The sequence below is a fragment of the Rhinolophus sinicus genome, chromosome 3, assembly GCF_057876585.1.
Source record: "Rhinolophus sinicus isolate RSI-liver-muscle chromosome 3, RSI-T2T, whole genome shotgun sequence".
NCBI lineage: Eukaryota > Metazoa > Chordata > Mammalia > Chiroptera > Rhinolophidae > Rhinolophus > Rhinolophus sinicus.
Window position 1 is genome coordinate 45,867,787 of NC_142503.1, and position 25,974 is coordinate 45,893,760.

Consider the following 25,974-nt stretch of genomic DNA (forward strand, 5'->3'; position numbering starts at 1 on the left):
CCCCATTGGGCATCTGTACAACCCTGTGAGGCCTCCCTGTCTGCACTCTCCCGCGGGCCCCAGCCCACCTTGCACTTGAAAGGCTTCACGTCAGAGTGAACGATCATGTGAGCTTTCAGGGTCTGTTTCTGCACAAAACTCTTGTAGCAGAGGTGACACTGGTAGGCGCGGATATTGGTGTGGATCAGCACGTGTCTCTTCATGTTGGCCAACAGAGTGAACTCCCGCCCACAAATCCCACACTTGTGCTCCTTCACACCCTGGAGGGAGGCAAGATTCAAAAAAAAAAAAAATGTGGTTAGTAGGTAACAAACTTTCATTAGTTTTTGTTTTTCTCTGTGCCACATAAATCCACAAAGAACTGGGAGATAGATGTTGTGTTCCAAATGGTGTGGCTTTAGCCTTCTTAAACTGCTATTTCCTTGAAAAGTGTTGATTACATAATCTTTTTTATTCTTCTGAAAACCATCAACTACCCGAACTGTTAGAGGAAAAGAAAACTATTGCTTGTGTTGTTCCTGCTGTGTTGGGGCTAATTCTACAGTAACAGCTCTGGGGGATTAATGGGATTTTGGTAAGAGCACTGTGGAAGGATACGCGAAATGAGTCTGATCTGGCTTTCATGATAATGAAAAAAATAAACCTCCTAGACCGATAATATCATTTCCCATATGAAAGTCAATGTTCTCTTGAATTCTCATTAATGGACTTGAAAATCCCAGAAGAACAAATCACATCCACAACTTCAATAAATTCTAACTGGATAATCGCCTCTTACGATGGTCCCCCTGGGTTCCCACAGGCCACAGTGACCTCTGTGTAATTTGGGTATGGAACTTCCTCTAAGCTGGCTTCTGTCCGATAGAGAGATTTGGCAGAGGATAGCTTTCTGAAGTAGAAAACAGGACTAAAGGAGGTTTTCGGGTTTCGATGCTGACTGCGGAGGGTGTTTGAATACTTAGGCATCGATGCCCTCAAGGTGAAAGCATTTCCAGGGACTCATCGCACGGGTAGAGGAGTAGCGAATCCTTACTAACCAGCGCTTCCTTGAAAAGGCCTTTGCAAGAAATCTTGACCCAGAATGGCTTTTTGGAAGGAAAACTAAAAGAACCATGGCTTTCAAACTAAGGTTTTTACAGGATTAGAACAAGTTGCTTAGCTAACAAGTGTACTGTATAAATCCCGTATCGGCTGTATCCATTGTGATCTATGGCTGGAGGAGCTCCATGCTTAGCTCTGATTTGCTCTGCCTGCGTTTCCATTTCTTGAGTTTGGGACATGGTAAGAAAGTACCACTCCTCAGTTTGGGTGAGCCCATGGCACTCCAGGGTGAAATCAGTTTTCTGCCCATCCGTTTATTGGCTGCATAACTTAAGACAAGTCTGGTGGCCTTTCCTGGTGAAGGCGTCCTCATCTCAAGATCAAGTGGTGGGTCATGAGAACCTGGGGACTCTTTCCAGCTAGAATGCTCTCTAATCTAGATGGTTGCCGATGAGTACGGGTTTATGCTAATGAAGAGATCTAAATTTTAATGTCCTCCTAAAAGATGAATTTTAAAAACATGTTGCCTATTCAAACAGTGAGTTTAAAATTATGAAATTAATGACGATTTTTGGGATGTGTGGTAAAATTTGCTTCAGCATCTTTCTTCTCAAGATTGTCTCTATACTTGGCTATGATCTCGTTGTCCTGGGACCAAGGAGAAGTATCTACTTATCACTGTTTTGGGAATTCTCTAAAGAGAATTCTCTGTCCAAAGTAAAATTCACACGTGGGATGGCGTAGAACCCAAGTGAATGGGAGTAGGACGCGACTTTGGGAACAGAGGAAGCTGCTGTGTCCCTAATAGGGTTAGTGAAGTCACAGGAGGGAGCCTGCAGTTAGTCAGTGGTCGCTGGTCAGTGGGTCAGTAGTTAAGGATGAGGGGAGGGAAAGGAGTGGAGAAGGGGAAGTCTTGACAGTAGTGTTCCAGGGCTCAGAGGCTGGAGTCAGAGATTCTGGGCAACCTCCTCATGCCTTGGTGTGTCATCTGCAAATCGGGAGTAATGACACCAGTAGGTAGCTCTTAACATTGTTGAAGAGCATTAAATGAGAAGTGAGGCAGCTGGCACAGAGCAAGTGTTCAATAAATACTACCTCTTGCTGTTTGTTGACACCTTTAATGAAAATGCCTTTTGTTTCCTGATTTAAATGAGACTTATTTCAGATACCAGGCGTTTTTTTCCCCATTGTAACTTCATTTCCTATTATCTTATATAATTTGTATATGTTCCAAAAGGCAGCTTTGATTCCTTTTCCACATTTGTAGGAGCCCCTGAAATCAGCTAATGATCCCCTTGGTGGCTGAATCCTAGTCTAGGTTCTTTGTTAATGGTCACTGCCCTTGGCAGACACGTCCTCTCTAGATGGTTTCTGCAGGGCCTTGTGTACGGCAGGAGCTGTCTGCACAGAGCCCACAAGGCAGCCACACATTTTGTTTCTGTGGCAGAGCCAGAAACACCCTGTGTTTTGTCCTAACTTATCAAATGAAACCTATTATGACAGAGCAGTAATGGTATCTTGGCCAAGCAAAGTCCTCCACTGACCTTTCAGAACCAAAGAATGTTTCGCAACTCTGGCTTGTTAGAAGTCTCTCTTGCCAAGAAAACCACTTGAGGTCAAAGGTGTGAAGGTAAAGGTCAGGGGGGCAAACCTCCCTTCTTGGAAGCTCAAAGCAGTCCCAAGTCAGTTTAGCTGGGTAAGATTTCAGGGACGTCTCTGGGGCCTTGTTTTAGTTCATCCTGAATGACTCTAGGGCTTTGGTTGCAAACTATGCTGAGCTCAGACCTGTGGGCCTGTATTTTTCCTTGAAGACCAGGGAAGATAAAAACAAACTAAACAGAGAAAGATGCTCTCTCTGCCTCTAAGAATACAAACCACAGAGCACCGCAGCCAGCCAGGCTGGGGCTCCACTGGGGGAAGCACAGGTCCTCCTGGACCTGGGCCCGCCTCTGTTTCCCCAGAGCCACTGGCGTATAAAGCAGGTCTCACAATTGAGGGAGAAAACAGCACAAAGGATAGCCACTGCTTCAGCAGCAAGAAGCCAACAGAATTCTCTAGAAAAAGGCTCTGATTAGTGTATCCCAGGCTCAGAGCTGGTCTTCGGTAGACAGAGCCTGATGACACACTCATGCTAGTACCCTCGATGAAATTTCCAGAAACAGACTTTTAGAAATTCTAGGAGGCTAAGAAACAACAGCACAAAGACCAGCTGTTTCCTTCATCCTTCCTCACCCACCTCTCCAAATGATCCACATTATTTATTTCTAGGCCCACCTCCAACTCTAGAAGGCTGGATGGGAAAGGACTTGATTACTAGTCTCCTCATTCTCCCCATTTCAAGGCGAGGAAAGACGTCAGGGCTCCAGGAAAGGAAGCCTCTTGCCCAGGGTTACACGGCTCGCCTGGTCAGAGGTGGGGAGCTGCGCAGGTCTCCTGGCCGCTGGCCCCCAAAGTTCTGCTCGTTTTCCCCATGGCCCAGCCAGCCCCCGCCCCCCACCCCCACCCTGGCCCTGGGCTGGGGTCCTCGCAGTACCTTGTGGGTGAGGGAGTGCTGCTTGAGGTGGTGGGGCTGCACGAACTCCATGCCGCACTCGGAGCAGATGTAGGGCCGGATGTCCTTGTGCTTCATCATGTGGTTCTGCAGCTGGCTGGGGTACTGGAAGGCCTTGTCACACTCGGAGCAGTGGTACTGGATGGGGCCCCGGTGCGTGGTGAGGTGCCTCTTCAGCTGGGCCAGCGTGGGGAAGTCGAGGCCACACTCCACGCAGATGTTGTCCCGCCCACTGGCGTGCTTGGCCTCGTGGGCCTTGAGCTCGCTGGGGTAGGCAAAGCCGCGGCCGCACACGCGGCAGCTGTGCGGCTTCACCTCGCTGTGCTGCATCATGTGGCGCTTCAGGTGGCTGGTCTGGGTGAAGGCCTTGTGGCACACCTGGCACTTGTGGGGCCGCGTGCCCTGGTGGGTCAGCATGTGGGTGTGCAGATGGCTGAGCTGCTTGAAGAGCTTCCCGCAGCGGGTGCACGCGTGCGGCTTGATCCCGCTGTGGCCCAGGATGTGAGTCACCAGGTTGTACTTGGAGGTGTAAGACTTGTCGCAGCTGGGACACTGCCAGCGCTTCTGCGCCCCGCCCACGTCCACGTAGTAGCTGTCGTCGATCTGCACATTCACGTCCACCCGCTCCACCTTTTGCTTGGTCTCCTCACTCTCCGGGGGCTCAGCTTTGCGGGGCAGCAGCGGGTCCGCGGGCTGTTTGGGCAGGAAGGTGTGCCGGCTGAAGGGGAAGGGGGAGGCGGAGGGCACGAAGAAGGGGAACATGAGGCCCGCGGGCACTTTGGGATAGTAGGGGTAGGGCGTGGGCAGGAATGGAGCGGGTGTGGGCTGCGGCCACAGGGCGCTGGGCTTCACGGGCTCCTGCTTCACGGCTTTGCCCCCCAAGTGCTCCAGGGTGCGGTAGAACTGGAAGCCCACGTTGCACAGGTCTATCATCTGCGAGTCATACTTGGGGCGCGTGGGCTGCGGGAACAACAGAGGGAAGTTCGGCGGGGCGTGGGTTTTGCTCTCCTCAGACTGGAGGGCAAGAGCAGATTCTTCCGCTGGGTGGTTATAGGGCATCTTGGTGGGCATGCTCTTCCGCTTCCGAGACCCTCCTCCTTCAAAGACCCCCGGGTATCCATCTAGGTCTCCGGGAGGGGGTTCATACCGGAACTGAGAAAAAGGCCCCCGGAGAGCTTCTGGGAAGGGGTGTCGTTGGGGAGCTTTCCCTCGGGAAATCACCGGCTGCAGGCCGTGGGGAAAGGAGGGGGTCCTCTTCACACCCAAACTGAAATGCACATCCTCATCTTTGATCATCTTCATTTCCTTCTGCATCCTTGGCAATTTTCCTGTAAAGAGAAAGAAAATGATTGTTTTTTAAAAAAAATCCTTTTTTCCATTAAGGGTTTTGGCTAGATGCCAGCACTAACTTGTGAAGAATAGTGCTTTCTTAATACTGACCCTCATTTATCTTAGGGGCTGTTCAAAATATCGCCGTTTTTCCCCCTTGCAAACCGGGTTGCCAATGTAGAGAGCACTGGGTTCCTGGCGTGGGCCCCTAGGGTGCGAGTGTAAATCCTCAGCCACAGAACCATAGCTGGGAGGTGGGTTGGGTGGGGGGCTGTGGGAGTGGACTGGATTGGGAAGAAGAAACCTGAGAACTCATCAGGTCATTGTCCCCACTTAAGATGAGGGTTCCAAGGCCCAGAGAGATGAAGCGATATGCTCACATCCTACAGCTACTCAGTGCAGGAGTCAGAACTGGGACGTGGTCAGCTGTGACTTCAGCCTGCGATGGAATTGTATCTGTTAATGATGACTTCAGTGGGTCTTTTAGGGGCATTTCTTCTCCAAGGGAACCAATGATAGCCACTGCCTCTCTGTGTTGAGGCCTTTCCTGCTGGAAGATGGGGATACTCAAGGCCATGAAAGAGAAAGGACTTAATTCAGATTTCAGATTTTCTGAGCATCCACCCCTAGCAAGGTGTACTGCTGGGGTGTATTGAGCGGATGAGATCAATGTGATTAAGAAAAGCATATAACCCAGTGTTGCAAAGTCATCTTGGCAATATATGCATTCTAATCTTCCGCCTGAAGCAACTTTAGGGGAAAAAATTCAAGATTGTGATTCTCAAAACAACACTTGCATCTTCCCCTTCACACGGGTGTCAGAGTAAAATGCGGCCTTTGGTGACTCCTTGGAGGTTGACATTTCCTTGATGAGCCAGTTACTACAGTCTGGTTGACTACCTCAAGTATGCCTGGGAGAGCCTGTGGGACCAGAGGTCCCAGGGGTGAGAAGGTCAACAGCTTCCAAAGGATTTCTGTAGTCTTTGGTGAGGCAAGTGCAGTGTTTACAAGTATCTAGATATTCCCAAATCACATGTATGTCTTTATGAGAGGTTTGAGAACTATAGCAGCACAACTAAAACAAAAATGGGCCTTTTTATGTTGGATTACCAATTCCATACACAGACAATCCAAATGAGTAAAAAAAAAAAAAATATGTGCCCTTATTATATGAATATTTGGACATTATTTAAAGCTGTTATGGGAAAGTGTCAGAAAACTGAAAAATAATATCCATTAATCTTTGTGTTTATGTGAGTGGACAGATAGTCCTGGCTTGCCTTCTTTCCATGGGTTTGGGCATAGTAATTAAAAGAGCTTATAGGGGTGGCCAGATAGTTCAGTGGGTTGGAGTGTGGTGCTAGTAGCACCAAGGTTGCCAGTTCAATCCCTGCATGGGCCACTGTGAGCTGCACCCTCCTTAAAAAAAAAAAGAGAACGTGCATGTCCAGTCCAGCAAAAGGGAGGCTCAGGCCTATTCTCATCCTTCTTGCGCTTCTCTCTAAAAGTATTAACTATTTGCCAGGTCTTCTAACACTGCTGCCTCAAGGACCAGGCACTTGTAGGAAGTGATAAGTGCAGTAGGAGAATGAAATGTCTAGCTTTATAAGACTGGGGTAAGGTGGGGGGAGGGTATCAAAATGAGGGGAGTGGTACTGTCACTGTTGAAAGGCCCAGGACAGGATGGAGAGGGCAGAGGCTCTTGGATGGTTTTTCATATTGACTAGACCATCTCTTGGCTGTAATTCAGCAAGGCCTGAGCCATAAATTCACATAGAGGTATAGAGATTGTGGCTCTGCCCCCAAGAATTTGTTGCATCTATTGAAATAATTGGCTTTCAGACTAGGCTAATGTGTCCTCCTGAAATGGAGGAAAAATGGCCGCTTCTTTCTCTGGAGTTTCATTTTGGCCACAGTCGCTTTTATATCTTTTTTGGAGATAAGATCCTATCTGCAAAAAGGCTGCTCAGATTGGAGAGAACTCTTCCATGCTACAAGTGACTATGGCAAACCACAGCAGAGCCCATCCAAATGCAAACTGGTTCTGTCTGTTTTATTCTGATCTGGTAAAAAGAGGCAGTGATTCCTACTTTATATTAGAGAGCTTGATTTTAGAATTAATAAAAAAGAGACATGTCAGAACATGGCTCAGAACTTGTTGAACTTTTTGCATATTTTATTGTTAAGAAGGTATTTGAAGATGCATGGCTAATGATGTCTGATATCTTTATGCTATGTTGTGTATCTGATACTGGAAAGCTACTTAATTGGAAAGGAATGTTACCACTAATTTTGAAACTGAAATTATTTTAGTTTATACACATTACTATTGCCTTTGCTTAATATTTTTATTTTTTCTTGTGACATAGTCTACTAATTGACTGGTCTTAATATTTTATAAGTGACACTTATAATGTTAAGTTCAAAAGCATATTTATTTCAGTGTTTGCATTTTTATTTTGTCACCATTGACCTAGCAAAGGCAAAGAAAACATTGTTGAATAGAGATAATGTGTGTTTTTTTAAACATAAACGGCAGAATTATGTCCCCCAAATGCAGAGACTACTACATATGTACATTTTAATTTCCTCCGTATTTTAATATGACAAATTTTGTCCAGTTTCTGACTTGTACATATATACACCCTACTTCTAAAATAGTACTTATTAGCTCAGGAGGTTTAAGAAAGTGTTGGGATCTATCCGTGGATATTTCCCCAGATCTTTAAAACTGCAGTCCCCTTCTGCGTCAAGCTATTAAGGAGCACTGCCTATCCCTGGGGAGACCGAGGAGAGCTAGATCTGCTTCCTCCTGGCTTTCTTGAGAGAGACATCAGCTGTAGTTGTTGCTACTTAATATCCCTGTCTTCTGAGCACAGGGTGCTATGGACAAGCCACTAGGGGGTAAAAGAACCCAAAACACAAATCCATATTGTGGATGGGGTGTGTGGAAGAGAAGAGCAGGAAAAAGATGTCTTCCTCAGGAGGAAATTTACCTTGAACTTAATCAGCTTAAAACTGAGCAGCCTCTGCAAAAAGACTAATAGACTCCTAGAGAACCTCAGTATGTGCCACCCATGTGCTCCCCTCTATCATTGAAAGTAGGTTCACAGGCATCCATGACAGATATGGGATTCCTGTGCAGGAGGAAAGAGAGGCTGGGGTGGGGGGTGGGGGGCAGCAGCAATGATCCGCTTGGCCAAGAGGGCAGGGGGCTGGGGAGCTGCAGGCCCTCCCCTGCTCAGTCATCTGTGGCTGCTCCCAGAAAACCAGCAGGTTGTAGGCTAGTCGTCCACCAGGATGTGCTGAGACAAGATGCAAACAGAAGGAACTGAAATTGTAAGCAGAAGGCTATGGGACAGTGAAAAGAGCGTTGTTTTGGAGCGCAAGGGTCTGGGCATGAATGCTGGCTCTGCGTTAGCAGTTGTGGGAAACTGAGCAAGTTAATTTAGGGGTTTGATCTTCTCATCCATTAAATGGGGGTTGGGCTATCCCTATTGGGTTGTTGGAGACTTACAATAGAGTGTGAGATTTAAAATAAAGTGCCATTTTTACCAGTACCCAGATATTCCCAAATCACATGTGTGTCTTTATGAGAGGTTTGAGAACTACAAAACAAAAATGGGCTTTTTTATAATGGATTACCAATTCCACACACGTACAATCCACTTGAGTAAAAAAAAAAATGTATTAAACATTAGACAGTGTGGTGTTCTTGAGGGGTAAGAAGAAATGGACAGGAGAGGAGGGCTGAGGTGATGATCAATGGACCAGTGCTGACTGACACTGTCTCTCCTTGCTCTTGTCACTACTGACTGGCATCTGGGCCTCTGTTTTGCAAGTTCAAAGCCGAGACTTTGCCGATTTACCCTGAGGTGGTCTTGTCTCAGCAGTGATTGTAAACCACACTCAAAGAAGCCAGTGGGTAAGGCTAGGGTGAGTTTCTTCATTCAGTGTGGAGATCAACCTTCTAGTTTAAGAATACCCCCCCCCCCCCATCCCTCCTCTATAGCTGTCTTTCCTATTATGGAAATATCTTCAAGCCTATATTAAGAACAGGTGGCTTTAGTGAGTGGGGACAAAAGGGGTTGGGTGACCTTGTGGACTATTTTAGCTGATCTACGGGAAGCTGAAGAATTGCCCCCAGTCTAATACCAAAGGTCACCTTCCTAGAGACAGGAGGACCTATTTGTCAAACCCAAAGTCTCAGACACTGGAACGGTGATGAGTCAACACTGGCTCTTGCAATTCCAGCTAGGCTATGAGAGCAGCGATCGGGTCTGTTTTATTCACAGCTGTGTTTTCAGCCCCCAGCACAATGCCTGGCACAAAGTAGATGCTCAGGAAACTGCTGTGGGATGAGAGAAGGAATGAATGGTTCTTGTTTTTAAAGTCTCCTTAAGGAACTTTAAAGTGTATAATTTTATCTTACATTATTTAAATTGTGGGCGACTTTTGGGGATGTCCCTAATTAGATCATGAGCACACTCACAAATTCTCAAGTAGTTATTGTGGGAAGAACGAGATAGATATACTTTGTGCGTGCTGTTGCTTACCCGCCTCAGTTTCCAAGGGCATCATTCTTTGAATGGACCCCCAGATGAGGGGTAAACCCTAAATCCTGGCTCCACTAATGCTAGGGAGTCATCCTCAAAGTGCCGCAAAGTTCTGCAACCCAGTCAGAAAATAGATGCCTGAAAGTCCAATGGGCAGTAGGAAGTAGAAAGAAAGACCCCTGAATTCAGAATGTGAAACATAAACCAAGAGTGGGTAGTCACTCTGCATTCTTCCACCTAAAGGAAATGTTTGGGAAGTTAGTATCAGTCCACCCTTTGTACTAAAGTGGGGGTGGAGAGAGAGGCCTTAGAATAATCATACATTTTTATTGCTATGGTCAGAGAATATTCTAAGTTCCTGGCTTTCTTCCATGTACGTTCAGTCACCAAACCCAGTAGGTTCTACGTCAGGAAGCAAATTGTTTGGGGAGGAAAATATTGGGTTGATCTATGTTAGACGAATCTGGGACTCAGGATGTATTCTTTAACAGGTATTATCCGTGAGAGTTAGCTATGAGGAAATGGGGAATGAAAGGGTTTTAAAAACAAAAACAGAATCTCCTCTTTGAACCATAACAACCAGTTAGATATGCAAGGCCTAACCAATATGAAACTACATTTAGTTTGGGGGAAAAAAAGGTTTCTAATAATGCCCTTTAATTGGGAATTCACCTACTGCACCAAACTATAAATATTCCCCAGATAAAATTACTGGTATTTTGTGGTTCTCATTAGAATCGAAGGTCATTCCAGTAAATGCTAGTAGAAGAGTCATGGTGAGTCATCATGCCAGGGGCAGATTTATTTATCTTCTTTTTGTTCATTCTGAAATTCATGAAAGAATATTCTCTCACATTCTTTATTCCATGAATATTTCCAGAGTTTCATGGGAAAATGTTACATTTTGCTATTGAAGACACTGGCTTCCCTTTTAAGTTGAGAGAGTAGCACTTTACCTATGTGGTGGACCCTAGAGCTCTGCTCTCAACAAAAATGGAGACAGGGAGGAGGTCAGAGTTGAAGAAAAGTTTAATAATGAGAAGCAGTGCTAAGAGCAGCAAAGGGTGGGGAGTTGAGGGAGGATAACAGGAAGGCAGGATGGGAAATACATGGACAGACTGCTAACCTCTCTCTGTTCACGCAGAGAGACCTTATTATAAGACTCCTCTGATATAGGATTTTATTGGATCACCTGAATTTGTGATAACAGAAGGAGACTTTGAGTCTTAGAATGAAACATTCTAATGCTTCAACATATATGTAGTCTTGACATATATGTAGCTGTACTGCTGAGTTCTTTATCTGCAGGTATTTGGCAAGTAATCATTCAGTCTTGCCTTCCTGCAGTTGGCCGGAATAGAAGGCTCTGTGGACACATCTGGCAGATAGAGCAATGTGTCCTCAAAGAAATGAACGGTCTGCCTTGTCACTCCCTGAGTTAGTGGTAGAGCCAAGAAGCGGTGACCAGATGCCTGCTAGTCAGTCACCACAGGACCCTTCCAGATGCCTTTGTGGCCACCATTTAATTTATAAACCCCAATTCTTCCCATTTTATTATAAAAAGTAATCTGTTATCCTATGGTATAGGCGGAGCCCTCTGGGTATCTGAAATATTAATGAGACCTGTTCATATGTGAAATAGTCAATTGAACTCATTATTTTAAAAAGCTACTAAATACCACCAAGATATAACCTAAAGCCAAGTTTTGTTTTCCATTGCTTGAATTTGTCCATAATGAGCATGCATATATGCCATTTTTATACATACATTTGTTAAAGAGCCCTTACTAAAACAACAACAAATTCAACTGGTGGTTTGCATAGGTTAAATGGACGCACGTTTCCCTTAGGAAAGTTTTTATGCCTAGGTCTAGTTTCTGGAAAGCAGGAGTGAATATAATTATTTGAGCACTAGAGCAGCTGCTAGCGTGTTGGGGTTATCTTTGTCCCCGTGACCCATTTAAAGGAAGGAAATGAACTGGAGATATGACTTAGCAGTTCTCTTTCCCAACCCTCAGAGTTAATATATCTCTTGTGGATGGGGCTCCAACTGTAATGTCAGAGTTTTTCTCCTACTTTATTTGGGGGAAATGTCCTTAAAATATATGTCAAAAATTTTTTTTATGTTCATCGATCAAGTAAACATGATATATCCACTCCTCACTAAGCAAATGTACACATGCCTTTTAGAAAGCTTCATTTTATCCATCTCTGGGAATGATGGCATATTTGGTCTGGTGGGTCTCAGAATTAGTAGATAATGCCAGAAAATATGACTCCCTGAGAGCAAAAGGGGTAAGAATCAATACATAATAGATGAGGTTAACCGCCTGTGGAAGGAATCCATTTTAAAAGTATAACTCAAGGAGTGAAGAACTGTTTTGCATCTTGATTGTGGTGGTGGTTACACAACTCTGTATTTGTCAAAACTTATAAAACTCAAAGGATGAATTTTACTTTATGTACATTAAAAATAAATTTAAAAATATACAATTATCATACCAAAAAAATACTGCTCTGCACATCATTATAAAAAGAGTAATAAAAAGGTGGATATTTGGGAAATATCCAACAACAGTTAAGGTGACCAGCCACTATCTACCATCTAATCAGTTCGTATCTATGGAATATATCCAATAATATGCACATGGCCTATAAAGAGGGGAACTGGATTATACGAATTTGATGATATTAATTTCTTCTCTATCCAAAGGGGATACTTCAAATGGCAGAAAACAGCTTTTATTATTATTTTTTGGTATGTGTTCTATTGAGCAAGAATATCATGGGGTAGGGATGGGGCATTAAGTTGTCCTTCAAGGTCTTCTAATCTTTGGTCCTGATTGCAGCCAGTGAACAATCTTCTATAATTGCTCCGACATTCTTTAAAACGTAGTCTACTATCAGTGGACAAGATCATTCTGGTGATTAGAAAATAAACTCCTACCCCTTATACATCAATAGATTGGCATTGACATTCGGGTCCATGGATCACTCTTGGGAATCATGTTCCCTACGCCTGATTAACCAGTGCTCTTACAAAACGGAACTCATGACAGGCCAAATCCCCAGCCCTGGCAGCCCGACCAGGCACTGCTATCCCATGAAGTCTACCTGAGCAGCCATCTGCCTTCTTTCTTTGATATTTTTCATGGAATACATCAACCAGACTATCCCAAGATTCTACAGGGCAGGAAGTAGAGAGAATCTCATCTACTGGAGGCTTTCTGGAGACTTAGGGGTGAAACTTTCCTTTCTACCGGAGGTGGAAGAAAGTCCCTCACTTCTCTGAAGTCTATCACATTTGTTGGATGTTCTACTCATTGATAGGGCCCTGTGTCACTTGTCACCTTTCTTTGTGGATGGGTTATACCTCTACCCGAATCTGATTAAAAAGTCAGATTCTGCCTGGTGTTTTATATATTATTGGAATCCAACAATCACTTGGGGCTTTATTTGACAAATCCCTATTTTCTTGCTCTTACTCCCTGATGCCAAGCAGAATCTTGGTATTACCTCAAAGAAGGAATAACTGGTTGACTTGGTCTGTCCGAGTCCATCCCAAGCCAACTTTATATCAATGAACTGCCAAGAACACGTCCAGTGTGGACGGCAGTTTAGCTAAGGCACAGCAATGACCAGGCTAGAGCCCCTCAGAAAGCGTGCCCATGTCCTCCTGCTTCCTCAGGACTCAGGATGCTTAGCCAGTCTGTGCCATATTCCTTTGACCTGAATGATGGAATGTTTTGTTACACTGAAATAATATGAATAAATGTGGGAGGCCTCTGGAAATGCCTAGGGGGCAGTGATCAAATGCCACTGAGCCCCTGAAGGAGTCTGTCACCACAGAATAGAACATGCCCACATTCTGGCAGACCATGTCCCAAGAGGGCAGCCACCACAATTTCTCTCACTCAACAAACAACTGCAAGTTCCCCAGGACCCTCAGACACATGTCCATTAACTTTGTGGAAATGCTCATCCTAAAGGGCAGGTAGAGCTGTGACCTCACCTTTTATTTTTTTTAATGTAGATAGAATTCCTGATCTATTTCTGCCTTTTGATGAGTGACCATTCTTCATCTTGGATATCTTTTTTCCCTTAAACTTTATAGTTCAAGATCTGATTAACCTGCTTCATGTTGATTTTTTTTCCTATTGATTCTGCTCATTAAAATCATTCTTGGAAAATATATATACTTATAAAATATGTATACTTAGCTCCTCGTGTACATGGACACATAGCCTATCTCTGGAAAAAGAATAGAAGAATCTGGTGATATTGGTTGCTTCTGGGGAGGAACACTGGATGCCTGGGGGGTGGGGGGGGACGGCTTGGGAGTCCAGCAGCCAAGTTACTACTTCAGAGTCTAGATGAAGGTGCCTCTGCGGTTGTGCAGCTCCCTGGGTGGAGAGGAGAGTTTTGGTGCTATACCTTTTCAACTTGTACTTCCGTACAGGGTCACTGACTTAGCTATTCAAATACTTGCATTTAAAAATAAAAATTCATATTGACTTTTAATAGTAAACATTCAGACAAAATTAACGTTGGGTTCTCTTCTTTTTATGAATTCTCTTGCAGACTTTCTTTGGACTCCTTCATTTTTTCTGCCTAAGGTCTTTTGATGCTCTTGGCAGAGCTCACTGTGGTTTATACATTGGGCATCCAGTGTTATGACCCAGGCTTATGTCGTCAGAGAAATAAATATAAGTAACTGCAAAGGCTCAGACTTGGAGAATCCTGCCCACAGGCATTCACTTGGCCAACCACTTCAGGTCTCTCCTCTGTTCTGGGGGCCAGGAAGACAATGTCTCATAAGCCAGAAGTTAGCTCCAAGGAACACACCATCTGGGAGAAGGACGGGACAAACAGATGTGGAGGAAAATGTTCTAGGAGCTATATTAGAGGAATCGCGGATGTGTAAGTTGATTTGCCGAATATGAGAGAACAAGAAGCAGAATGACATTTCTTCGACTGACATAAAATATTTTCTTTCGAGATTCTTTTTTTTCCTTTTTATCATTAAAACCTCAGAGTAACGCAAAACAGATGAAGTAATAGCTTTGGAAGTGAGAAAAATGTCCCCCTTTCCCAGCCAGTGCCCAGCCTTCACTATTAGTGTGTCCTGCAGACCAGAGGAAGAAGACTGGGGAGACTTGCCAACGGGGTGGACCTCTGATGACCTGCACTAAGAAAGCCAGGTGTGTGTAAGTCAAAACTAAATTACATTCAACCATGAAAGTTCAGATAAAGATGAGTCTGATGTGAAGATTCACAGTAATCACAGAATAACACAGGCAAAATGACTAATCCAGTTTCTCCATTTTTACCCATGCCCGAGTTTCCCCTTGGCCCCTTCCTCAATGCCGAGCAGGAGCTCTGGGAGGTTAAGAAAGAGTCTGTTGGATGGAGGACAATGTCAGTTCTTCCCTCAGGGCCCGAAGGCAATTGGGTTGCAAAAAAAATTTCTTTCAGGCGAAAAGTTCAATCCTACTGATGCCACTGCAGAATCATAATGTGTCAAAGCACAGAGCCTAAACTTTCTTGTGTCTTTAATGCCGTGTACAATGACTGGCACTTACTAATATTTTTAATGATGAGTTTTCAAATTGTAATAATGTTCTAGTCTTAAAATGGTTTTCTGTTCTTTAACTCGTGGATAAAACTAAAAAAAAAAAAAAATCTGTGGAATTCTTTCCTTATACTCCTCCCTTTCTAACAAATAGGCAGAATGCTTTTTTGTTTGTTTGTTTAGGATTAGTCATCAAAAGGAACATAATTTGTTTTCAGATGTGGTTCATCTTGCTTTTTAAGCATAGATGTAGTCTAGAGGCTGTCCTAATGATCTGCTATGTGTTGGGTTTAGAGGATGGCCCTGCAAAGCAATGCTCACGTTCCCTAGAAAGCCCACATTCATATTAGAATCCCCTAACTTTGACTCTAACTCACCCCTCTTCTTCACCTCAGGTGCCTATGACCTTAAAATGTAATTATACTCCAGGATTTGTTATTGCTTCATCATGTGTCTGATTCTTGGATTTTCCTTTATCAATTTGTGTTTTCTAATATGTTCTCTACCCCAAGTGTTACTTTTTATGCATAGAAAAAAGAAGGATCAAAGAGTAAGTTTGTCAACACCTTCCACCTTGACCATTCGTCCTTGGATGGTTTTTACAAAATCTTGTTCATTGTTCCTTGGAAATGAATACTAGCTCCTCTGCTTCTTCCCGTTCCCATATCTAGAACTCTAGTTCAAGTGGCCACCCCTAGATTACTTTCACTAGTTTCCATCCACTCTTCCCGATCTTTCTTCTCCTTTCTTCCAAAGCCCTTGAATACCAATGCCAAATCCATCTTCTAAAATGTCTTCACTTTTTTAAGGACAACTTATTGTCCTTATTGTCTGTTCAGGAACCTACAATGATAGCGTGTAAGATGACTGTACACAAGAGTGGGTAGAGATTGCTAATTGCTACTTCAATCTCCATTCCCCCTTCTTCTTTAAGAAACAGAACACTGATTTTGTTTCTGGTGACAATACTCGTATGCTCAGCAAAAACAATAGTCTCCCCAGACATCCTTTCACTTAGGGGTTGCCATTTGCCCCAGTTCTGGCCAGTGAGATGTAAGCAGAAGACTGCCAGTGATTTCTGAGAAAGCTTTTGCATTCCTAAGGCAGAAACCACCTGCTTATCCTTTCCTGTCTCTCTTGTTTCTCCCTGAAATGTGGATGTGAAGCTGGAGGTGGTGCAGTCATATTGGAACTGTGAAGTAACCAGGTGAACAAAAATGCCTCCTGCAAAGTAGGGTAGAGGGGAAGGCAGCAAGTGTCACTGTGGAAGTGCTGTGCTCGCTTAGTACTGGTTTTCGTATTTGAAGAAATAAATCCTTTACTTGGCCTGGGTGGTGAACACAAAATGTGATATATAGATGATGTATTACAGAATTATACACTTGAAATCTATGTAACTTTAGTAACCACTGTCACCCCAATAAACTTTAATTAAAAAAGAAAATACATTCAGAGTTCTGTGGCTTGTAGCTAAACACAATCTCCACCTGAAACATAAAGCAAGTCAAATATAAACTCTTCTCCTTGACTTTCAGAGCTCTTTATAAGTCCAACTCAGTTCCCCTTCTCTCTAAAATCTTCTTCACCCCAGGTTTTCATTATTCTATACATGATTCTTTGCCTTTGTTTACACTGGTCAGCCATTTAGGAATATTCTTTCCATTGATCCATCCCATTCTTCCAGGATGAACTTAAATTCAGCTGCTTTCTGGGAGCCTTTTTTCCCTAGTCTTATGCCCAGTTAGCTCTCCTTTCTTTTAATTCCTATTGCATCAACGCATGGAGCCCTGGTTTAAATATAGTGTTTTTCCCTGTATTACACTCTGATTACTTCATGGTTAGGTGTTGTTTTCCTAACACTTGCATGAGCTCCCTTCAGCCTGGGGTTCACACTCTTCTACCTCCCATTGCCTCTTGCATGATACTGATCGCTATTAAGCTATTCTATACGGAGCTGTTACTTGGTTGGGATTTTGTTACTATGCGTGGCTATATCTGCTTTTTAAAACAGATTTGTCTGTGGCTTTAAGAGCACATGTGAATTTAGGTTGTATTTTCATCTGGTAAGTTAATATTATCATTGGTTGCCAGTTCAGAATCAGTATGAATTAATTTGCCACGGGGAGAAGTTTGCAGCAGCAAACATGATCACTGTGGGTTCCTTATTGCTGTGAGCCTTGTGTGGGACTCACGTGCTGATAGAGCATTTGCTGGGATGGGACGTCAACCCCTTACATCTGGGTTTTCAGCATCAAGAGGTGGAGACTAGGACTCTTTGGTGCCCATTTCGCCCTTTCTCAGACAGGAACAAAAGCCAGTTAAAAAGCTCGGCTTGGGCAAGGGCCACAAAGCTGCTGTCAAGTCCCTGCATTGAGCTGGGGCAGGAGAGCTGCAGTGGCAGATCCAGCCTGGGAGCCTCTTTAGAGGGCAGCACAACTCCTCTGTGGAATGCAATGGAAGAAAGGAGAGGGAAGAAGGGGAAATGCCACTGTTGATTAAACCTCTGAGGCTTTAATTACTCTTCTACGGAATGGAAACAATCATAGGACTTACATCTTAGACAGTTTTGTGTTCTTCCTTAACCACTTCAGCTGAAAATCAAAAAGGACATCAGTGCAGGGTGGGGATATCCACATTCAGATATGAACGTTATTGAAACTTCTTAATTTTCTATATTAATTTTTCTTCAATAAGATATCACTACATTCATATTCTCACTTTCTTCCTCTGTGTCAAACATATACACACATACATGTACACATACTCACAAGTGTTGCTATATTCTTTGTGTGTGTGTGTGTGTGTGTTTGTGTGTGTGTGTGTGTGTGTGTTATAGTAACAAAAAAGGGGTACAGCCACTATGGAAAATAGTATGAAGGTTCCTCAAGAAATAAAATAGAACAACCATATGATCCAGCAATCCCACTCCTGGGTATTTATCCAAAGGAAATGAAACTATTATATCAGAGAGATGTTTGTACCCTCGCGTTCACTGCAGCATTATTCCACAACAGCCAAGGTATGGAAACAACCTAAGTGTCCATCAATGGATGAATGGATAAAGAAATCCATGTATATGTATATATGTATACGTATATATGTATGTAAATGTATATATATATATAATGGAATATTATTCAGTCTTAAAAAAAGCAAATCTTGTTACTTGCAACAATATGGATGGACCTCGATAGCATTATGCTAACTAAAATAAGCCAAAGAAGTACTGCATGGTAGCAATTACATGTAGTATCTAAAAAAAAGTCAAACTCATAGGAACAGAATAGAAAAATGGTTACCAGGGGCTGGGGTTGGGGGAAATACGAAGAGGTTGATAAAAGGGTATAAACTTTCAGTTATAAGATGAATAAGGTCTGAGGATCTAACGAATAACATGGTGACAATGGTTGATAACACCGTATTGTATAACTAAAATTTGCTGAGAGAGTAGAACTTAAATGTTCTCACCAAAACAGGGGTGGAGGGAATACGTGGGGTGATGGATGTGTTAACTAGATGGGAGAATATTTTCCCAATGTATAAGTGCGTCAAAACCTCCAGGTTGCACACTTTAAGTCTCTTATCATTTTGTCAATAATACTTCAATAAAGCTGAAAAAATAGAGACTTCTCTTTAAAGATAGAGCTCTCCTAACTCCTTAAAATATTAGTGCAAGTCTGCCTCACTGAATAATGGTCCTTAGTCTAGGAATTGCAATGATTTCCTTATTTGGTGTTTTAATCTCAGTTTTTAAAAATTTAATTAGCAAAACAAACAAACAAAATTATAGGAAACATAAAATAATTGTTTCTTTTAGATTTTCCATGGGACAACCTTGGGGCAAATGTCCACAGGAACCATGTATAAATGTTTGTGAGTTGCTGTGGGGCCCTCTGAGGTGTCTCAGAGGTGAGGACCCCACCAGGTAGTCTTGGGAGTGAAGGTGAGTCCGAGCTCATAGGCAACAGGCTTCCTTGAAGCCTCAGGGATTCAGGAGTGACAATCAGGCTGATCTCTGGTGGGCTTATTGCCTGTCACAAGCAAGGCTTATGGCGGTGAGGAGAGAAGGGGCTCTCCTGCAATGATACATAAGATGTAATACGTTTCCTCAGGGAGCTCGCCAACTAGTTAAGGAAACGAGCTGGAGAACATAGGATCACAGACTCTCTGAGTTAGAGGGGACCTAGAAGGTCTAAAAAGGTAAGCCACATTGTAAGTCTCTAACCATTCAGAGTCTTGGTTTCCACATTGATGGGGGCTGATAAATTACCCCTTAGCAGTGGATTGAATGAGATAATGTATCTTGCAGAGTGACTGCACATAATAAATATAGTTCAATCTGCTTTTAGTATTACCATTATTACATTATTAAAAGTCAGCAAATTGTGTTCAATCAATGATGCTGATAAGAGGATGTCACTTCAGAATGAGGTGGTCAATGAGGTGAGCGGGAAAGAGGATGGGGGCATTCTAGAATTAAGTCACCGAGGAGAAAGCATGCCCTGGGAGATAGCTTCTGGGTACAGTGGTTGATCTGGGCTGCCCAATCAGGGAGGGTCTCCCATGTTTCATCAGCTTGCAGAAACTGGGCTCAGGGAACTCAGGACGGCAATTGTCCTGAGCAAGGAGCAGGTGTCCGACCCTGAACCTGTGGCCCTCAGTGCTAACAGAACTTACAAGCAAAGAAGGAAAGTATGACTCTGCAATGCTGCTGCCCTGACCACTCTATCTAAAGTTATGTTAGCTAAAGTTGCAAATCTCCCCATCCTCCAGCTCTCCTTCACAGCCCCAAGTTTTATTTTCCTACTAGTACTATCAGAAAATATTTTGGCCATTCATTTATTTAGTCCCTCTTTTGCCCCACTAGACCATGAGTTCCATGACCAGGTACCTTGCCTATGCTATTCACTGTTATACCCACCTAGAAGAATGCCCCACATATAGTAGGTCAGCACATTAGAATCACTTGAGAAGTTTTAAACATATGACACTCACTTATGCCTAAAAAAATGCAATGCCTACATGCCTCTCCAGACCTAAATTACACCAGGATCTCTAGGGGTAGGGCCCAGGCACTAGTGCATATTTTCCCACCATTTTTAACACTTTAATTAGAAAGTTACAAAACGTCAGTGTTCTTTACACAACACTGATGTATTTTACGAGCTCTGTGGGCAATTATCATGGCCACCCAAGGTTAAGGTTAGGGAGGTACTCAGTAAGCTCTGTTGCATGTAAATGACAGAACCTATACGCTAAGAGAAGCATGAGTGGGCATAGGGTGGGAGCAGAGGGATTCTGATGGAAGAAGCCCTGTGACTTGCTGTCACTCCTGCCTTCTTACCACCTACCCAGGCCACTAGTGATGGGGTGTGTGTGTGCAGGAGGGAGGGGGGACAGAAGATTCTCCTCTAGGCCAAGGCTAAGTTGATGAAGCACAGCCCATAGAAACGGCTATTTTGGGGTCTATGTAATCCACAAAAGGAAGCATCCTGGACAGGTCACACTGTACCCTGGTGGTGGGGGTGTACCACCAGTGCACCATTTGCGTGCATATGGGTCTTAGACTGGAGACCTCTCCCCATCTCTTTTCCTCCTCCCAAGCCTCCACCCCGTACCAAGGCCCTGCCTACAACACTTGACAATGAGGAAGAGGATGTAAGAAGGTCTTCTTCCTGCATGACTATCATACTTCTGAAAGGTTGAGCTGTGGGATTTTTTTTTTCTTTTCACTTCTCTCTTGGAAATCACCTCCATATGCTGCTTGACTATAGGATAAGACTTCTTTACATTGAGAAAGCAATCCCCACTATATTTAGGAGGCAAAGTGGGGCCGCTGTTATTTCAGCTTCCTTATTAGCTTTCAATGCCATTTGTCAAATTTGGTTTTCTTTAAAGTTTTTTTCTTTCTAAAAATAAACAACTAAATCTAAGCTCTTCCCTTATACTTTGATTGATGGTTCACACCTTTTGGAATATGTAGCTCATATTTTTAGAAAGAAGCAGCTTGTTCTCTTGACATTTAATTCCAACAAAACGCCTCATTCAATTCCTCCTCTCCCAGATAGGGTACACAGACTATTGGAAAATACTCAATGACACTAATCCAAATGTCTACAATAAGCGTAGAGGAAAGGTAGAGTGTACTTATAATATCCTGGAAGCGGAGCTAATGGCATTGAAATAGCTGATGTTAAGAAAACATGATTGTGGCAGGAAAGGATCGAGCTACTGTTATTATCTGCAGGGGGAAACTTTGAAACTGGATTGAACAATCAAGTTTTTTGTTCCTGGGTCAGGGTGAGTGTTTTGCCCAAAGGACTTTGCTGTAAATCAGTGATATTAGTAGTAATAATTATAGCTATCGTTAACTGAGAACTCACCATATGAAAGATCTTTGCATGGATTATCTCTTTCAATCATTACTATTATAATCTGTATTTTATAGATAAGGAATTTGAGACATAATGAGTATAAACGATACTCATAGCCTGGAAGTAGCAGCCCTTAGCCACGGTTTGGCAAACTTGTACTGTAAAGGGTCAGAGAGAAATATTTTTGGCTTTGTGAGGCCTATATTCTATGTTGCAACTACTCAACCCTGCTGTTATAATGAAAGCAGCCTTAGTCGCCATGTAAAGAAATGGGAGTGGCTGTGTTTCAATAAAACTTTGTTTACAAAAACGAGCAGTGTGCTGAATTTGGCTTTGGGGCTGTAGTTTGCTAACTCCTGCTCTCAGCCATGAAGCTAAACTCTTCTTTTGAGGCCTGTTGCTGGACTCTTTTATTTCAATAAACTTCTTTCAAGATCAACATTTACGTATGAGCTATTGCAAACATTTATCGAGCCTTATACAATGGCCTACAGGGTAAATAATTGAGTTTTCAACGAATCATATTCCTAATGCTAGCAACAATCTAAATGTGATGATGGGAAAGGGCTTTTGAATGAGTAGGATTATAAACTACACAAGGATCCTTCAGAGGAAAACCCCTAAGTGCATCTTAGCTCTCAGGAGTTTGTAACTTGGCATGGTGAAAGAGGAGTTAGGTTTTTGCAGCATTCACTCTGTGCCAGGCCCTGTGCAGGGGCTCGCCACCCTCTCACATTTCTTCTTTATGAACCACTTTAGATACTTTACATACCACTCCTTCCATGCAAGCTTCAAGGTTTCACTCAAAAACACACAACACCAACATTATCAAAGAAGTGAATGAAAGAAATAGAGCACTATGTGATCTAATCCCTACATCAACCCTGCAAGACAGGTGCCATTATTCCATTTTATTGATGAGAAATAGAAGCTCAGAACGGAAGTTACTTGCCTGAGGTCTAAGAGCAAATGAGTGGCTGAGCTGGCAATTCATCCCTGATGTGACCAATTTCTTGGCCTGTACACTTTCTGGTTGGCCATGTTACCCCTTTATATTGGATGGCACACCTCACATTGCTGTATTACTCAATCACTAAGCGAGTTTGGAAAATCAGCTAGATTTTAAATTCTGTTTAGTTCTACTCTGTAAAAAGGAGAGTAAGATAACTTCGTGTACCCTACTTGCTTCATATAGTGGCTGTAATAATCAAACAAGGTAGAGTACGTGAAAGATCCTTGCAAAGGGAAACATGCCGCACACGTAGTGGTGGCATCTGTCAGGGAGCTCGTCATGGTTGCGGTGAGGCAGGCTCTTTCACCTCCTCACCACATTGCTGGCCACAGAAAGGGTTTCTGTGCACCCAGGGGCTCCCAGCCACTGAATCATTCAGATTGCCCAAGTCTGGGAAGAAATTGGCCCCCCAAAAGTCCCCTGAAATCAGCCCAAATCTCAGAAACTTGGAAAAGGTTACAGAATAGTCATCCAACTTCTAGTCACATGAATGACTCTTATAAACACAAACACACACCGGTGTCATCCATCCTTCCCCACACCACTTTCCTCCCAAGACACTCTCCTCCTACTTCTATTCCTCTAGTTGCAAAATGGGCTTTTTCTCCTTGGGACGAGTGTAAATCCAGCCTTTTCTCCCTGACCTCACCCCTGCCCAGTTGTTCCAACGAGGGGGTAGGGAACAGGACACCAGCTTCATTCAAAGCCTGCAGCTCCATTGCATTGGTGAGAGAGCTTTCATGTGTCTCTACCCAAAACCTGTGACCTTTCAAAGCCTTGGCTAAAAGTTAGAAACTAGAAAAGCTGAGTAGCTTCATTATATAAGGAAAAAAAAATCCTGTATATCAAAAATCACGTAAAATTAAAAAGGAAATGGCAAACTGGAACAAATTTTGCAACATATAACACAGAAATAGTGTTATTTGATATCTAAGAGCTTCCACAAATCAATCAGAAAAGTGACTAAAGTGGAAAACTGAGCAAACGTTATCAAAAGGCAATGCACAAGAACAATTATAAAGACAAATTAAAAAAACAAACGAACAACTTTTTTGGGTAGTTTGTAGTAACACTAGACACCCAATTCTCATGAGATCACCAGTAATGGAAATGTTTGACAAAATATACAGGATTTTATCAGGTATATTTAAGTTGTGTATGTGTGTGTGGTTATGTGTAATCTCTCTATACAAACCTGCACCTGCCTGAGACGTCTTAAATGGCTGGAGAGAATGATACTGGAGACGAGGATTGAACCGAATTTCAGATTTAAAATATATGAAAAGCATATACAAATATAACCAAGATTTCAAGTCTGAGAATTTGGACAAAGAGAGAAAGAAATACATATAGTGGACCCTTGAATAACATGGGCTTGAACAGCAGCAGTCCCCTTATACGTGGATTATTTTTCAATAAATACGGTGAAGGTATTTTCACTTCCCTATGATTTTCTTTGCAGTATTTTCTTTAGCTTACTTTATTGTAAGAATACAGTATATAATACACATAACATATAAAATGTGTGTTGATCAACAGTTTATGTCAGCAGTAGGCTATTAGTAGTTAAGTTTGGGGGGAGCCAAAAGTTATACGTGGGTTTTCAACTGCATGGGGTGAAGAGAGAGTGGTGTTGGTGCATCTAACTTCCACTGTGTACAAGGGTCGACTGTATATATATATATATATATATATATATTTAGGGAAGAAGATTGAAGCAGCCTCACAAACTCTAGTTTTCCAACAATGTCTGGAATAAAGCACACAAGATTTGAGGCTCATCTAAGGCAAAATCTCACAGGGGAAAATCCTTTTGAAACTAAATCATCCTAATACAAATGACATTTCATGAGTAGAGATCAAAACCAAAGTGTGAAGGACATTTTCCAAATCAATGTAAAAATGTGCAGACATAGCTGGATCTAAATTGAATAAGAATTGTGTGACAAATTGATGAGGTGGTAAGGAAAAGCCAGTTAAGGTATTTACTGATGGGCCTGTTTTGAGAGTCTGAATGCTACAACACCAAATGTAGAAGATTCTGGGTAAAAAGTATTTCCTTGGAAGGGTTAGCAAAAGAAAAAGTTATTTTAAGTGCTTTCCCACAGCCTACATTCTGCTCCTTGGAGCTTTTTGACTTTGGCTGGTTGGGAATGACTTGGTTTTGGTCTGTCTGTCTGTCTGTCTGTCTGTCTCTCTCCTCTCTCTCTCCCCAACACCTCCCCCCGCCCCCCACTGTCACCTCCTCCCTGTTACCAGCAATAGGCTGATTCTGTTAGATTATTAACCTTTTCTGGCTTTCTTATAAAAAAAGGCACATTTGATAACATTATTTAATGGGGCTTTGGGGAAATGGCGCCTTCAAGTTTTCAGCTCCACTTATGCTGATTGCAGAAATGGTGAGGCTAACTTAAGATGGAACTAATTTGAATGAGTGAATAATAGAGTGAGTAAATAACAAAACACCTCTCTACTCAGTCTCACCTGGTAAGTGGCAACTCAGTTGGATCTGTTTGATAATAACAAACTATGAGAATATTCAATCTCGAGTTTAAGGAATTGCCTATAGTTTCTAAAACCTTTTGGTTTTCAGAGTAAACAGCTATTGTGTAGGAATTAATGGGAAATTCAATGTTGAGTGACGAATGCTCCTGCCTAAGACTTTCTTAGGGAGAATCAAGCAAGCCACAATTTAAGAGTGTTGTTTGGTATGTCTTATTTTAGAAGAGACAAGCTTTGGGCCAATTCACCTGAATTTCACGTAAAGAAAGAATGTGTGGGATATTCAAGAAAGAAATGAGCACCATTTGTGGACACCCTAAAACTGACAGGTGACTCAGCTCTCTGAGTGCTATCTAGGTTTTTGGCAAATGACAGACAGAATATAAGCGCACACGGTATCATGGTTAGCAGAGGAAAGAGAAGAAAATCATGAAAGCAGTTGAGAAAAGCTCGCTATTGATCAAGATGGATTAAAAGACAAAATGAGTTGGCACTGGAATTAGATTAAGGTGACCTACTCTACACAGCTTATTTTTAATAACCTTTAAATAATATAAATTCTTTACCATTGCAAAATTTAATATTGAAATCTTTAAAGAAAAATGAAAATAATCAATAATATCACCACCAAGAGTAACTGTGAATGTTTTGGTTTGCTTCTTTCATGTCTTTTATATTTATGAATATGTTTTACAACACTATTTGCTATACGTCTCTATACAATACACAAATAACACTGCAGTAGACAACTTTATACATAAATCTTGGTTGAGTTGTTATCACTTCCTTAGATTGGGTTCTCTAGAATTACTGAATCAAAGGATATAAATTTTCAGGCCTTACTACCTATCGCTAAATTGATTTCCGGAAAGATCACCCTAATTTATACTTAAATTACTCATTTTTTTAAATGAACTTTTTACCTTCTATAGATCCTTTTACTTTCCATCTGAAATTAAATAAGCTCCTAAACTTGACCCAGCATTTTTGTAATAGGAATAAAAAACAATTCGAGGTTTATTGAGAGAATTATTTTG

At 42.5% G+C, this 25,974-nt stretch overlaps 1 protein-coding gene across 12 annotated transcripts in view; it reads right to left on the minus strand.

The window, feature by feature from the left end:
* ZNF366 (zinc finger protein 366) overlaps window positions 1-25,974 on the minus strand; it is a 293,096-nt gene that overhangs the window by 16,285 nt on the left and 250,837 nt on the right. For all 12 annotated transcript variants that reach the window (XM_074328844.2, XM_074328846.2, XM_074328845.2 and 9 more), the window contains 2 exons: window positions 3,575-4,920; window positions 69-260 (listed from right to left, as the gene is read on the minus strand). In XM_074328844.2, the coding sequence (XP_074184945.2) occupies window positions 69-260; window positions 3,575-4,920 (1,538 nt within the window). The remainder of the gene's footprint in view (window positions 1-68; window positions 261-3,574; window positions 4,921-25,974) is intronic.